Raw genomic sequence first — 16197 nt, forward strand, 5'->3', positions numbered from 1 at the left:
TAGCAGGCTAATTTGTTAGCTTGCAAGTAAAGACTAAGATGTTTCATAGTTCCTGACAGGTATGACCCCATTAAAAAAAAAAAATGCACGTTTTTATCCATAGACGTTTGGAGTGAATGAGGGAAGTAAGGGAAAGAAAGACACATTTAAGAGAAATGTTGATATTGATGAGTATGATTTTTGAATTTCACTAATTTGTTTTTCCATTTTTCTCCAATTAACCTGTTTTGTAAGCAGAAAAAACAATCAACTTTACATAAAAATAATATGCTAGGAATACTATATATTTACTATCATGAAAGTTACACAACTTTCATCATTGTAGTTGTCAAAAAATTTTTTCCTAGCAACATAGGGAAATTATTAATTTCTGCATATTCTTTCATATCCTGCCTCTACTGAATTCTTATTTGTTATAAAGTTGCTGACTCTATTGTGTTTTCTTGGTAGACATTATTATCATCTGAAAACATGATAATTTTAAAAGACCCAAAGTTAACTTTGTTTTCAGAGGCTAGTAGTGTGTGTATGAATTTCTATTTCACATTTTATTTCTTTACAGGATAAAAAAGGAACAGTGGAGAAAATGGACTTCCTTATCTTGATCTGATTTCAACAAAGATAATTTGGCTGTTTAACTGTTAATCAATATGCAGCTGTTAGTTTAAGATAGATATTCTTTTATCATTCCAAGAAAAATTCATTTTTAGTCCTAGTTTACTAAAAGTTTTTTTTTTTTTTTTTTCTGTCCTTCCATTATTAGACATGTTTTGAATTTTATCAAATACTTTTTTGGCATAGAATGAAATGACCATTGGATTACCTATAGCAGATATGGATTTCCTGTGTTGTTGTTGGGTGGTGCCCTCAAGTCAACTCTGCCTCCTGGAGACCACACATGACAGAGTAGAACTGCCCCAGGGGGTTTTCTTGGCTGTAATGTTCATGGAAACAGATCTCCAGGGGGAGGCCAGGTCTTTCTCCCCCACAGCCTTTGGGTGGGTTCAAACCACCTACATTTCTGTTAACAGAAAAGCCCTTAACAGCTGCACCACCAAGGCTACTTATAGATTTCCCAATACAATGGAAATGAGTGATTCTTTTGTCAGTCTTTGATATCAGTTATCTTGACTTAGGAGCCCTGGTGGCAAAATGGTTAAGTGCTCAGCTGCTAACCGAAAGGTCAGCAGTTAGAACCCACCAGCAGCTCCAAGGAAGATAAGACCTGGCGATATCCTCCCATAAAGATTACAGCCTAGGAAACCCTATGCAGCAGTTCTACTCTGTCATATAGGGTTGCTGTGAGTTGAAATTGACTGGATGACACAACAAGAACAACATCCTTGATTTACAAAATAAATTGTGAATATCTTTATTTGCTCTTTGCTCTAATTAAATCTAATGTGTGATTTTTCTTTTCCTTGAATGTTTGAAAAAATCTAGCATTGAAGCCTTTTTTAGAGACAATCTGTAATAAACGTCTAGATTTTTTCCAAAGTTTTTGGAAGAAATCTACCTAGACAGTATTTTTCTGCTTACAACTTTACTAATTTATATTACTAGAAAAGCAGCCATTTAATCAATATTGTTAAATAGATTAGCATAGTAAACCCTATTTTCTTTATTCTCTCTTTTCTCCTGCTTTTTTCCCAAAGTATCTGCTCTGTGTGTGTATGGGTGTGTGTGTGTTTGTATTTTTAAAGCTTCTTGACCTTTTGTCATGTAATTTGAAGATTTTTGTTTGGGTTTGATGTTTTTGTTCTTGTATTTGGTTACTTATTATTTATATTCAATGTATTTAAGAGTTGAAATTGATTCTGAAAACCACTTTGGTCATATCAGATATATAATATTCTTGTTTTCATTGTACCTTAAAAATGCCTTGAGGATATTTCTTCTTTGGAGTATATAATTAGACTTTCTTTGTTGCCTGGTAATTGCAGATTGACCAGGATGGTGAACAATTTTGATAAATCTTCCTAGTATGTTAAAAACGATTTATTAAAAAAAAAATTTTTTTTTTAATTGCCAATTGACCAGTATGGTGAACAATTTTGAAAATCTTCCTAGGATGTTAAAAAATGATTTATTATGGTTTCGAAATACCAAGTACATTTTTTTTTATATACATACACATGTATTCATTATATTATTCAAGTGCTTTATATTCATTTTATCATCTACAACTGAAGATTCCTGAGATCAGTAGGTTAAGTCCCCAATTATAACTCTGAGTCAAGTATTCTCCCTGTTTCTAATAATTTTATTAATTATTAGAAATAATCATATTTATAGCCCAGGAATATAATTTGGATACCATTTTTCTCACATCAATTCCTTATCGTTAAAAGAAAAGTTTAAACCATTTACATTTTTTGTCCTATTACGCTTATTCTTAAAATATGCTGCTTTCTTGTATTTTTCCCCCCTTTACAACAATTTTATTTTTTTCTACTGATTATTAAGTAAGTTTCACTTGGTTATAGGAGAATGAATTAACATTTTTAATTGTGTTTTATTTTCTCTGCATTTTCCTCCAAGAATTATAACCAGATACCTGGGTCTCAGTACTCCCCTGATTCAATATAAGTTAGTAACAAGAGTGGTAGATAAAATTTGCCTCCTTGTGGGCAACTTTGCTTTCTGGATTTTGTCTTCCGGAAAAAAAAAAAAAAGTTCTTTGAGGGGGTTTGCAAGGGCAGAGAGTAGAGAAGGGTTAACAAAAGAAAAAGTGGACATTGAAAAAGGAGAGGAAGAAAAGATTTACTAGCTCATGAAAACAAGAGAGATTGTTAGGTTTAGCGAGTAAAGAAAATCAAGGCCAGCTCCCTTGAGTAGCCACTGTGAGATGATAAGACCCCGAAAATTAATAACTTCATCAGCACCTGGGGTGCACAGAAAGCAATCAGGCCAACAAAGACCCAAGCAGAAAATCACATTGGAAATCAACCTCATTCAGAAGATCTAAATTTGGAGAGTGACAACCACGATCAAGTGGAGATTGAAAACAACCAAACCCGTTGCCGTCGAGTCGATTCCAACTGATAGCAATCCTAGAGGACAGTGTAGAACTGCCCCTTGGGATTCCAAGGAGCGTCTGGTGGTTTCAAACCGCCGGCCTTTTGGTTAACAGCTGTAGCTTTTAACCATCTAGCCACCAGTGTTTCCAAGAAGAGCTCCCCTATTCTCTGGGTGGAGCCCTGGTGCAAACTCCATGCGGCAGTTCTACCCTGTCTTCTAAGGTCGCCATGAGTCGGAATCGACTTCATGGCAACGTATTTTTTTTTCCCCTCCCCTTTGGTGTGTTATTTGGAAGTTGCGTAGCTCACAATGATTTCATGTTCACACGAATTCCTCATTTTCAGGCACCATACATTTGTACACACAAGTTACAGTGTACCTGAGGTACTGTGTGTACGTTTTTGCAATCCTCCGGGGCTTCTTTTCTGATTTATGAGCTGTGAGTACGTCTTTTATAAAAAATAATTCATTGTAGTAGTAATGTTCCCATGACAACAATGTCCTTTTTTTTTTTTTTTGGTAAAAGGCTGGAATAACCCAATTTCTCCACTTGTGTGTTATAATTGTTTGGCGGTATAGTATATGGAATTATGCTAGCTTTGCAAAATCCACAATTATTTTTTTCCTGTTTTTTAGCAATGGGCCCTGTGAAGGATGAAGAAATTCTAGATTATGTCTTTTCTGTACCCAAGAATGAAGATGATTCTGAGGAGGATGGGGACAAGGATGCCTCGGAGAACTTACCCATCTTGTGGCAACTGGAGCATGTTGCAATGGTTACAACAAGGACACTGCCATGGTCATAGAGGAGGATGAAGCAGTCAATGTTGCAGAGGAAAGGACTGAAGGAGTTGATAATACCCATGATGAAAGCAAAGAAAATGAAGGTGAGTGGTATGAAGATGTCTCCTACTTTGACAGTTCTCCTCTACTTAGTTTTTAATCCTCCCAACTATCTTGGGCTTTTAAACATGATGTCTCTGGGATGGAGCTCTGGTAGTGCAGTGGTTAAGAGATCAGCTGCTAACCAAAAGGTCAGCAGTTTGAATCCATCAGCTGCTCCTTGGAAATCCTATATAGCAGTTCTACTCTGTCCTGTAGGGTTGCTATGAGTTGGAATCTACTTGACAGCAAAGGGGTTTCATTTGGTTTTTGGGTCTCTGGGATTCAGTGACAGCAAGTACTTTTCAGGTCAAAGTTTGTGTCACATTGGCTATTGTCCCACTGGCCAAGGGAAGACACATATTTAAGCCCAGAGTCAGAGTTTGAAGGAATTACTTAAGGGAATTGGTACAGGAAGGTTTGAACAAATTAGGGGCCATTATTGAAACAATCTACCACAGGAAACGAGCCATCATTATCTGTCTACATTTGCTTCCAATAGTGTTATTTTCCCAGATTTGTGTGGTTCCATGATGACTGGAAAGTGGAATTCTTATGTCATACCCTGTGTATGTCACAGAAGGTGGAAATTGTCTTTGTATCAGAAGCACTTACTTCCCTGAAGGTATATGACCATATACCTTGGCTAGCAAGTAAGATGGAATCACAGTGGAGTGGGTGAAATCTCTTTTCTTTCCATTCCTGGTCCTACAATCTCCCTCAATGTCTCATTTGTATTTTGTTATCAAAATTCCCTCCTGGAGAATGAAGAACACCAAAGACCACAGTAAATATGAGCCCAAAAGACAGAAAGGGCCACATAAACCAGAGACTACATCAACCTGAGACCAGAAGAACTACATGGTGCCTGGCTACCACCGATGACTATCCTGACAGGGAACACAGCAGAGAATCCCTGATGGAGCAGGAGAACAATGGGATGCAGACCTAATGATGTGATCAAGGCTGGAGGGACCCCAGAGGTCATGGCCCCTGGACCCTCTGTTAGCCCAAAACTGGAAACATTCCTGAAGCCAACTCTTCAAATAGGGATTGGACTGGACTGTAAGACAGAAAACGATGCTAGTGAGGAATGAGCTTCTGGGCTCAAGTAGACACATGAAACTTTGTGGGCAGCTCCTGTCTGGAGGCGAGATGAGAAGGCAGAGAGGGACAGGAGCTGGTTGAATGGTCACAGGGAATACAGGGTGGAGAGGAGGAGTGTGCTGTCTCATTAGGGGGAGAGCAGCTAGGAGCACATAGCAAGGTGTGTATAAGTTTTTGTATGAGAGACTGACTCGATTTGTAAACTTTTGCTTAAAGTACAATTAAAAAAAAAATCCTTCCTGGAGTTTAGCAGATTGTGATTAATTTCCATGAATTTTCAAATTTAGCTTGTCTTCATGTATTTCCTTGACTTGTTCAATGGGAAGGGAGGTAAGGGTGAATCCATTACTGTTGGTTAGCACCATCTTAACCCAGAAATATTTTGCAATAATTTTTCCACTCTTAACTTCATATTAAAACCTGTGCCTATATTTAAATCTATAAACACTTACCAAGTCTTTTTTTTTTATATACCAGTTGGATGAGGGGGGATAGGCTGTAGTTACTAAGGTTGAAATAAGATAATCCTGTGTTTGATAACTCACTATTTAACAGAAACTGAATTTTGGCTGTTAGAATCAAAGTTTCTGGGACAGTGTCCTTTGTGTCACATGGTTCTGAGAATATATTTACATTGGTGATTAAAAGAAAATGTATTCTTAATAAATTCTACTTCTCCTTCTCTGCCTCTGTCCTATATTCTCCACTCAAAGAATATTCTGCTAAGAGTGAAACTACTTTCTGGTTCTTCATTCTTCACTCACTTTGGCAACTCTCACCTTGAAAACTTTTTCCATAGACATTTTCCCAGTTAAATAGTTCTCCCAGTTCTTGAGGAGTAACATAATCCTAGCAAATCTTAGGGGGTAATAAAACCTTTGAAAGTTCAACTGCAATGGTTCAGTGATTTCAGAATCTCTGCAGAAGACTTCATTTACTTTCAAATGTTCTCTTTTGCTAGAGAGTTATTAAGGAAATACCTAAAACGTATAATTCTTCTGTGTGTTTAAAGTGTTCAGGAGTGCTTTCACACTTTACTAATATATAATGAAAGCTTCTTTTTCTCAAAACTTCATTTCTAAATGCAAATTATAACTAAAGGCTGCATTTGTCTTGACTAAAATCTGGTTTCACTACATTCTTTAAAATGAGTTTGAGACACTGTTAGATTTGCTGTACTGTGAGAACTTGCTGATCTTTAACTAGAACCACCTGTAACATTTTGTCCTTCTCAATAGCCTGGAAACACTAGTCCCTGCCCACTTTCCCCTCACATTAAGCTAAAAAAAAAAAAAATTACTCTTTCACTTATTTAATTTTGCATTTATCATCCAACAGGTATTTATGGACTTTCTTAACTAGCCCAGGCATTCTCCTAGACCCTGAGAGTATGAAGATGTATAATATAAAGTTTAGGGAGCTCACATTCTAGTGATGGAGACAGACAAGTAAGCAAAGAGTTATAAGAGTAATGGAGACATGGAATAGTCTCTCTGGGAGCTCAGAGAAGGAGGCAACAGTGAAGGTGGGGTGAGGTGGGAACAAATAACAAGAAAAGGCTAAGAAAGAAGCTAAGTGAAAAGCAAAGTGCAAGGAAGGGCAAATCTGAGCCATGAACTGGAAGGTGTTGATGGGGTTCAAACAAGGAAATCTGGAAGACTAGTGGAATCTCAGTGAATCTGGGTAGATGGTCTGTTGCTTTGCAGCTTCCAACACTTTCTGCAATGTTATGTTCTATTTAAAGTACTTTAATCATGACTGCTAGCCACATTCAAACACATTCTTTCATGTCCCTGTGAGATATAATTCTACTCGTAGCCAAGAGCCTAGCATTCCAGGAACTTAAGACATAATATTGAAATCCATATTCGATTCATCAACACCATCTGCATAACCAGCTGTTCACCTCCCAGATTTTCTTCTCTTTTCAAATCCCACATGTTCACTGGGAGGGGGTGGAGAGGGAAGGATGAATGAAAATGTTATCTGTACTTTGAAGTCCTTGATTTTACAGACCCCGAAGTTGTCCCCTGAGGTTCTCTAACAGGGTTATTTATCCCACATGGGGAAGCAGGTGGGGCCAAACCCAGGTATATAGAAAAGTTTAGCAGTGTCTTCCTCCTAAGATCATAAAAGGATGCTCCAGAAAACCAGCACATGGCTATTTGCAACGCAGTCACACTCAGCAACCTCACATTGGTTGACAGGCATTCATCAACCTCATCACAGTTTCTCAAAGCCCGGCTCTTCTTTTTGACCCATACTTCTTTTCCAAAGACTTGACTTGCTTCTGTCATCCATTTATTTATGCCACAAACATTTACAGAGTGCATATTATGTGCTCGATGCATAACAGTCAAAACACAACAAAACGCAAAACATAGCTTTCAAGTATCGCCAATCTCCTCAAGGAATTTTTCTCCCCCTCCATCACTGAGCATGATAAATACACCCAACTAATAGGGCATCTGTAAGGACTAAATGCAGTATTACGTGAGAAAGACCACCATGTAGTAAGTATTCATTCCGTATTTGCTATGATAATGGTAAAAAATGTGATAAAGCAAGGTTATAAAGCCCTAGGAGTTATGACCTATCAAAACACTTCTATAAATGTAACTAACTATAAATACACTTACATCTATCTTGAAAACAGTAAATTAAAATAACACTGAAGCCTATTTGGATAATGCAATTTATTAAAAAAACAAAACTGGTTGGCTTTTAATTGTGTTCACTCTCCATTTCAGTTGACTACTGTGGGTAAGAAAAAATATAATTTGTTCCTTTTTGGGTGCTTTTTTTAAAAATAAAAGTTGATAATTCAATGGAAACACAAAAAAGGCAAATCAAGAAAATAGACAATATATGATTTAGTTTGATAAAATCAACCAAAAAAGTATGAAACTACCTTGTCAAGGGGGCTTTGAAAGACAATATGACTCGGATTCCAGGACTCGTGTTGCGCAGGCATTGTGAAGGGCAAAGAACTTAAAAAGCTCATCCCTCTGCCTCATCTGGGTCTGATCCAGAACATCACGCCTTCGGGGCAGCCGGGCATAACCTATCTTGTGCATAATGGCTATTCGTTCTTTTTGTTGTTCCAGATAATTGCTATAGAATAGCTGTGATAAATTACAGTCCTCTGAAAGAAAAAAAAAAAAAAAAACCCAAACCCATTGCTGTCAAGTTGATTCCAACTCATAGCAACCCTATAGGACAAAGTAGAACTGCCCCATAGGGTTTCCCAGGATTCGAACTGGCAGATTTGAACTGCCGAACTTTTTGGTTAGCAGTCTGAGCTCTTAACCACTGTGCCAAGATTTCATTTTCCCCCTCTTTACTTCTAATTTTGGTCTATGATAGCCATAAATTTAGAAAAACTAACAGAACTAAAAATGTTAGTTCAGGGTCAAAGGAGATTACCTCCCTCACCACTCTCAAGACAAACACTTGATACTTCCTCTCTGGGCTCCACTGAAAAAGGATGGAAGAAATTAGGAAGATACTGGAGAGGATATTGTAATATGGGAAGGTATAAACATTTTGTCAGTTGACATCTTTGAGTTATCCTTGGAAAGTCGTATTGCCTGTGCCAAGAAAGTTTCCTTATCAGAGTCATACAGTCCTTTAGTATACTGTGAGACAAGTTGGCTGTCCCTTCTCTGGCTACCCAAGGCACTAAGCAATCAGGAATACTGGAGCAAGATTCCTGCCTCTGGTACCATACACATGGTGCATTACATTCAGCTTTAAATGTTATTAATGTCACAAACTGAATTTCCAAATCTTATGGTGACATCTGGCAAACCAATGGTAAGTACTGGAAGAGTGAAATTACATGAAGGTTTCTGTTTTTGTTTAGCATGTGGGGAGTTTGTTAGCAGATGTCTAACCAGCAGAGAGTAAAGAAAGGTGGTTCTGTGGATTGGAGTCATAGCCTGAGGGGTAAAGGGCTGTAGCAGAAACAGGAGGAGCTATTCCCAAGAAGGACTCTGTGGGACAATAAAGGTTCAGGCAGCAATCCTTAAATCCCTAGGCACAAAGCGAAGAGCTTTCTTCTTGTTTCTGCCTGGAGCACTCATCTAAGGGCTTTTAGATCGCAATGTTTTCAACATAGGCTACAACAGTGGCCTCAAGTCACCTTCGAGTGACGTATTAGACAAAAGACATAATTGTGAGGGTCATGGCAGGAAATCAGAGCATACAGAATGACTGTAGTTGACAGGCTGGTTTAGAAATACACACAAAACAAACCTTAGAAACTTCCAGGTATAACTGAGAAACCTCAAGCCCAGGAATACTTGGACTGAACAGGTAAGTGGGAGAAAGCCAAGGATATTTTAGACAGTTATTTCGATCTGATCATTTGTAAATATAACTAATAACAGCTAACATATACTGTGATGAACTCTGGAGAAACACGTTAACAGAATCTAACAAGATTCACCCTAGAGCCAAACATTGTGGGTTTCTGTTATCCTTGGTAAGTCAGTTAGAAACTCTTTGAGTTTCCTCACCAGTGGAGATAATAATGCCTATCTCAAAAACTTTTCGGAAGGATTAAGTAGGTTAAAGTGTACAGGTATTTTAACCGTGCCAGGAATACAATGATGTCTATAAATGTTGTTATTGTTGCTAGCTTTTTTTATTTAGTTCCAAATCACAGAGACCCCATGTATAATAAAACTAAACAATTCCCGGTCTTGCGCTATCCTCACAGGAGTGTTAGCTATTGCTATTTTTAGTACTATCACTCTGCCCAGACGTTATTCAAAGAGCTTTACTGAAATCAATCTTAACAAAATCTCTTTAGGCAACTGTGACATGGGGAAGTAAATTTGTTTACCCAGAACCAGTCATTAGTAAGTGGCGGGGCCAGGATTTGACCTTAAGCATCATGTACCCTTAGGTTCTCAAGCTCCATAGAAACAAAGCGTTCGTTTACGAGGCACTTATAAAAATACCAAGATACTGAAACAGAAGGTGTATAAAAGGCAACTGACATTGGTATTTTGGTCTATGAAGTTTACATTAATCCAAGTGATTTCTCCAAATGACAAATTTACAATTAAAAAAAAAAGTAAAAATATAAACAGCTTTTAAAGTATATTCAGAATGGTTTACCCTATACATTTTTATTTTCTATATTCTCCTAAAATTGTATTCAAGAAGTAGAAACACCTAAATCCCAGAGTTAATGATGCATTCTAAAAGAAAGAACGACTGCATTGTTCCCTTTACAAATCCTTTAATTCACAAACAAATCCAGTTCTCTCATTTGATGGAAGGAAGCATTTTAGTTACATTTCCTTTGGTGTACATGTGCCTAGATTGAAAATTACTTCTTCACTTTCTTTAAGTAAAAAATTATACCTGCAAAGCGGTGCTCTGTGAAGGAGAAAAAGAAAGAGAAAAATAACTATTAGTAAAACAGGAAAATGTATTTCATTCTCGTATAGGCCACGCCTGTGTCTAGCTAGTTCTCCACAGGCAGGGAGTCAGAACAAACCTCTAGGATTGTTTCAAGTCGGTCTTATTTTGCTGTGTAGTAATGATGTAGACTCAATGCTTCTGAGAAACAAAAAATGTTGTGCTTCACCTTGCTTCACGGGAACACTTACGTCATATGGGAGATACAGTTTAATATTGAAAAAGCTGAAACCTGAACTCAACTCTTACTAATCAGATGACTCCTTCTATCTTGATACCCATCATGGAAGACTTGGGGTGAGTTACATGGACAACTTCTGTCAAAGTGATTTACTCAACCTTCTTTTGCTACCTGTTGTTGTTAGGTGCCTTAGAATGGGTTACAACTCTTAGTGACCCTATGTGCAACAGAACAAAACACTGCCCAGCCCTAGGCCATCCTCACAAGTGTGGTTATGCTTGAGCCCATTGTTACAGCCACTGTGTCAGCTCACCTTGTTGAGGGTCTTCCTCTTTGTCTCTGACCCTCTACTTTACCAGGCATGATGTCCCTCTCTAGGAACTGGTCTCTCCTTATAACATGTTCCAAGTACATGAGATGAAAGTCTCGCCATCCTTGCTTTTAAGAAGGATTCTGGCTGTACTTCCGGCAGTCCGTGGTACATCCACTATTCTTCACCAACACCATAATTCAAACACATTGATAATTCTTCGGTCTTCCTTATTCATTGTCTAGTTTTCACACGCATATGAGGTGATTGAAATAACATGGTTTGGGTCAGGTGCAACATTTTGCTACGTGATAAAATGGAAATAGCAATGTCTAAAATGTTTTATTGGAGCCCTGGTGGTGCAGTGGTTAAAGTGCTCCCCTGCGAACCAAAAGGTTGGTGGTTCAAACACACTAGCCACTCTGCAGGAGAAAATTGTGGCAATTCGCTCCTGTGAAGATTTAAAGCCTTGGCAATCCTGTCCTATAGCATTGGTATGAATAGGAACCAACCCAATGGCATCAGGTTTCAAATGTTTTATACCTTGAAGAGATTGTATACTTAGTATTTGAAGATTTCTGAGAAGTCAAGTCACTTGGGTGAATTAGACATCTTGTTTATTGTAACTATTTATTTATCTCCCTATTAAGGTCTGGAAAGGAACCCTGGTGTTGCAATGGTTATGCTCTGGGCTGCTAACCAAAAGGTAAGCGGTTCAAACCCACCAGTCATTCTGCGAAAGAAAAGACCTGACGATCTGCTCCAGTAAAGACTGCAGCCTAGGAAACCCCATGGGCAGACTGACAGGGAAAGGAGCAAAAGGGAAAAATGGTAGTAACACATGGACATTTTCTGTCAGTAATAGTAATTTAGTTTAAAAAAAAATTGCACAGGCTATCAGCTCACCCCTTTATTTGACATATGCATTGCTCTAGTCCAACAGATACATTGTTCCCAGTCTACCTATGGCTCTGTTAAGAATAAATTGAACAAGTTTTTAAAATATTCTGCAGCATTTCTATTTTTTTTTCAGCTGTGGTACTTGCCATCCATTAGTCCTTTGGACTAATCTTTCCCTTGTCAACAGCATTTCTAGATTAAAATCATTCAATTTCTAAATGAATCAATTTTCTATATCTGCTAATGTGTTTAAAATTAACAAAATACAGACATTTATTTTTTCATCATAAGAGCCGGTAGAGGTCACTACAGAATATTTCCTTTGAAATTATGCACAGCTAGGAATTTTAATTATACTATGGCGGTAAACATAGTGCTTAAATCTTAATGGAATTTCTGTAAGTTGGCAAAAGTTTTCTTTTTTTAATCAGAGATCAGAATTTGTATACCTATTTTTAGAATTCCAGAACTCAACTGTGCTCGTGAGGAGCCTGTACATAGATCCAAGGCAATCTTTCAGACAGAACAAGGGGATACCGCAAGGTTTAAAGTCAAGAAAGGTGTGCGTCAGGGCTGTATCCTTTCTCTATACCTATTCAATCTGTATGCTGAGCAAATAATCCAACAAGCTGGACTACATAAAGAAGAATGTAGCATCAGGTTTGGAGGAAGACTCCTTAACAATACGCAGATGACACAACCTTGCTTGCTGAAACTGAAGAGGACTTGAAGCATTTACTGATGAAGGTCTAAGACTACAGCCTTCAGTGTGGATTACACCTCAACATAAAGAAAACAAAAAGCCTCACAACTGGACCAATAAACAACATCATGAAAAACGAAAAAAGGTTGAAGTTGTCAAGAATTTCATTTTACTTGGATCCACGGTCAGCACCCATGAAAGCAGCAGTCAAGAAATCAAATGACGCATTGCTTTGGGCAAATCTTCTGCAAAAGACCTCTTTAAAGTATTAAGAAGCAAAGATGTCTCTTTGAAGACTAAGATGCGCCTGACCCAAGCCACGGTGTTTTCAATCATCACATATGCATGTGAAAGCTGGACAATGAATAAGGAAAACCAAAGAAGAATTGACACCTTTGAATTATGGTGTTGGTGAAGAATATTGAACATACCACGGACTGCCAAAAGAATGAACAAATCTGTCTTGTAAGAAGTATAGCCAGAATGCTCTTTAGAAGCAAGGATGGCGAGACTACATCTCAAATACTTTGGACATGTTATCAGGAGGGATCAGTCTCAGGAGAAGGACACCATGCCTGGTAAAATAGAGGGTCAGCAAAAAAGAGAAAAATCCTCAATGAGATGGATTGACACTGTGACTGTAACAATGGGCTCAAGCATAACAATGATTGTGGGAATGACATAGGACCAAGCAGTGTTTCGTTCTGTTGTACGTAGGGTCGCTATGAGTCAGAACTGACTCAATGGCACCTAATAACAACAATATCTTTAGAATAACTACATATAATTTAAGAATATCAGACATCAGCATTTCTCCAATACTAAGAAGTAAGTGGAGGAAAGGCTGTAGCATTCCTCAAATAAATGCATATATACTTGTTTTGATTCTCTATTTACCCTTCTATGACATCCTTGTTCACTGATTGTGCCTTCAATGCTTTCGATCTACCTGATCCATCCATTTTTAAGGTGTTATAGTGTCTTAGAAGGCGAGTGTGTCATTAGACTTCTTAGTAGATAAATTACCTCAACCTTCAAGTGTCCTGTGCTCATATTTGTAATTTATTATCCATGTAAGTGTGTTATGTTTCTTTTCTACAATAGAATAAAAGCCCTTGATTCTATTACCACTGAAATAATTTCAATCAGTTTTTGTTGTTGTTGTTGTTAGATGTCCTGGAGTCAGTTCCCACTCATAGCGACCCTATGTACAACAGAACGAAATATTGCCTGGTCCTGTGCCACCCTCACAATCGTTGTTATGCTTGAGCCCATTGTTGCAGCCACTGTGCCAGTCCATGTTGTTGAGGGTCTTCCTCTTTTTTCCTGACCCTCTGCTTTACCAAGCATGACGTCCTTCTCCAAGTACTGGTCCCTCCTGGTAACATATCAAAAGTCTGTGATGTGAAGTCTCATCATCCTTGCTTCCATGGAGCACTCTGGTTATACCTCTTCCAAGACAGATTTGTTTGTTCTTCTGGCAGTCCACAGTACGTTCAACATTCTTTGCCAACATCATAATTCAATCAGTAATATAGTACATGCATCGATAGTTTTTCTTATTTATTTCACATTTTTCAAAACCTGCAAGCATTATAAAACAGCTAAGCTGGTTCAAAAGGGCTACCAATCTTAAATTTCACTAAAACACATGACGATAATTATTTTTCTTTCTTTTACTTTGTGAAAAGCCCTCTAGTTCCACTGCTATGACTCTAAAGTGGATGTCTTTGTATTCTATGTTATCAGTAGTCTCTTCTTGTTGGGCCATAAAAAAAAAAAATCAAATTTTTAAACACTACACTTTTGAACTGTCTTCAGAAGAAAAATGTTATCTGTTTATTTTTATCTTCAAAAATGGAATATTGCATTTTCATGCTCTGCTTATTGCAAATTAGCAAAAAGGAATACATTCCATTGACAAAGTATGCATTGAATAAAAAATAATTGACAAAATCCAGTAATAAAATCTCTTTAAAATTCAAATATAATCAAAATTTTGATTTACATTTTAACTCATGTGTTATACCAAATTATGAGTAATACATGTGCTTCCTTATTTGAAAAATAAAAATTACTTTGTGCTCTCCAAGGCATTTGCACAACTTATATCACCACATCTATGCAAGTAGCATTCTTTGAAAAGGTTACATAGAGCAAGGTTCACTTCTGGCCCCCCAAAAAGTAACAAGTATTAGATTTACCCTCCTACCTGGAAAAAAGAAATAAATAAAATAAATGAAAAAAAATAGTCTGCAAGACACTTGACATCAGGTATTGAATGATGGTGAACACAGAGATGGGAAACAAACTTGGTGAGCCCTATAATTGCCCAACTTTATTACCATTATCCATTTTCAGATTTTGCCATCACCCTTAACAAAAGCTCAGTGTCACATAAGCAATGAGCCCCCCCTTTTGCCATCCCTACCACCTGCCCCTGATAACCATTAGTAAACTTTGGTTTCTATTCACTTGCCTAGTCTAGATATTTTGTATAAATAGGATCAGATACTTTTTGTCCTTTTGTGACTGATTTATTTCACTCATCATTATGTTTTCATGGCACACCCATATTGGAGCCTGTATCAAGACTTCGTTTCCCATTATGGCTGAGCAATATTCCGCTGGATGTATGGACCACATTTTGTTTATCCCTTCCTTCCTTGATGGGCATTTACTTTCTTTTCACATTTTGGCTATTGTGAACAGTGCTGCAATGAACAATGGTATATAATTTTCGGGGGGCAGTCCTGCTTTCAGTCCGTTTGGTTATATACCCAAGAATGAAATTGCTGTATTACATGGTAATCCTATGTTTAACTCTTTGAGGAACCACCAAACTGTCTTCCAAAGAAGCTGTACCATTTTACAATCCCACGAACAATGGATTAGTGTTCCAATTTCTCCACATCCTGGTGAACACCTGTTGTTTTCCATTTTTTTAATCACAGCCATCTTAGTGTGGGTGAAGTGACATCTCGTTTGGGTTTTTATTTACGTTTCCCTAAGGAAACCCTGGTGGCTAGTGGTTAAGGGCTATGGCTGCTACCCAAAACTTCGGCAGTTGGAATCCACCAGGCAGTCCTTGGAAACTCTGCAGGGCAGTTCCACTCTGTCCTATAGGGTTACTACGAGTCGGAATCGACTCGGTGGCAATGGTTTTGTTTTCCTTTGTTTGTTTAATAGGTAATGACACTGAGCATCTTCTCATGTGTTTGCTAGCCATTTGTATTTCTTCTTTGGTGAAATGTCTATCAAAGTTCTTTGCTCATTTTTTGATTGGGTTGTTCAACTGTTGTTAAGTTGTAGGAGTTCTTTAGATATTTTGGATGTTAAACTTTTATTAGATATATGGTTCCCCAAATTCTTCTCCTAATTTATAAGTTATTTCTTTACTTTGTTAATAAAGTCTTTTAATGAACTTTTTAAAAAAAATTTTTATGTAGTCCCATTTATTTATTTTGTCTTTTTTTTTTTATGCATGTTTTTGGTGTTGTATCTAAGAATATATTGTTAAAAGCTAATGTTTTCTTCTAAGACTTTTATAATTTTAGTTCTTAAATTTAGATGTTCAATTCATTTTCAGATAGTTTTTAAAAATGGTTTGAGATACGAGTCCAGGTTCATTCTTTTGTTTGTGGGAATCCAGGTGCCCTA

The 16197-nt window shown here is 37.4% G+C and overlaps 1 protein-coding gene across 1 annotated transcript in view; it reads right to left on the reverse strand.

The window, feature by feature from the left end:
- Positions 1–10028: 10028 nt before the first annotated feature.
- LIPI (lipase I) overlaps positions 10029–16197 on the reverse strand; it is a 39043-nt gene continuing 32874 nt past the window's right edge. The window contains exon 9 of the mRNA XM_023548156.2: positions 10029–10401. Within this exon, the coding sequence (XP_023403924.2) occupies positions 10314–10401 (88 nt within the window). The 3' untranslated portion in view covers positions 10029–10313. The remainder of the gene's footprint in view (positions 10402–16197) is intronic.

The sequence above is a fragment of the Loxodonta africana genome, chromosome 20 (genome assembly GCF_030014295.1).
Source record: "Loxodonta africana isolate mLoxAfr1 chromosome 20, mLoxAfr1.hap2, whole genome shotgun sequence".
Lineage (NCBI taxonomy): Eukaryota > Metazoa > Chordata > Mammalia > Proboscidea > Elephantidae > Loxodonta > Loxodonta africana.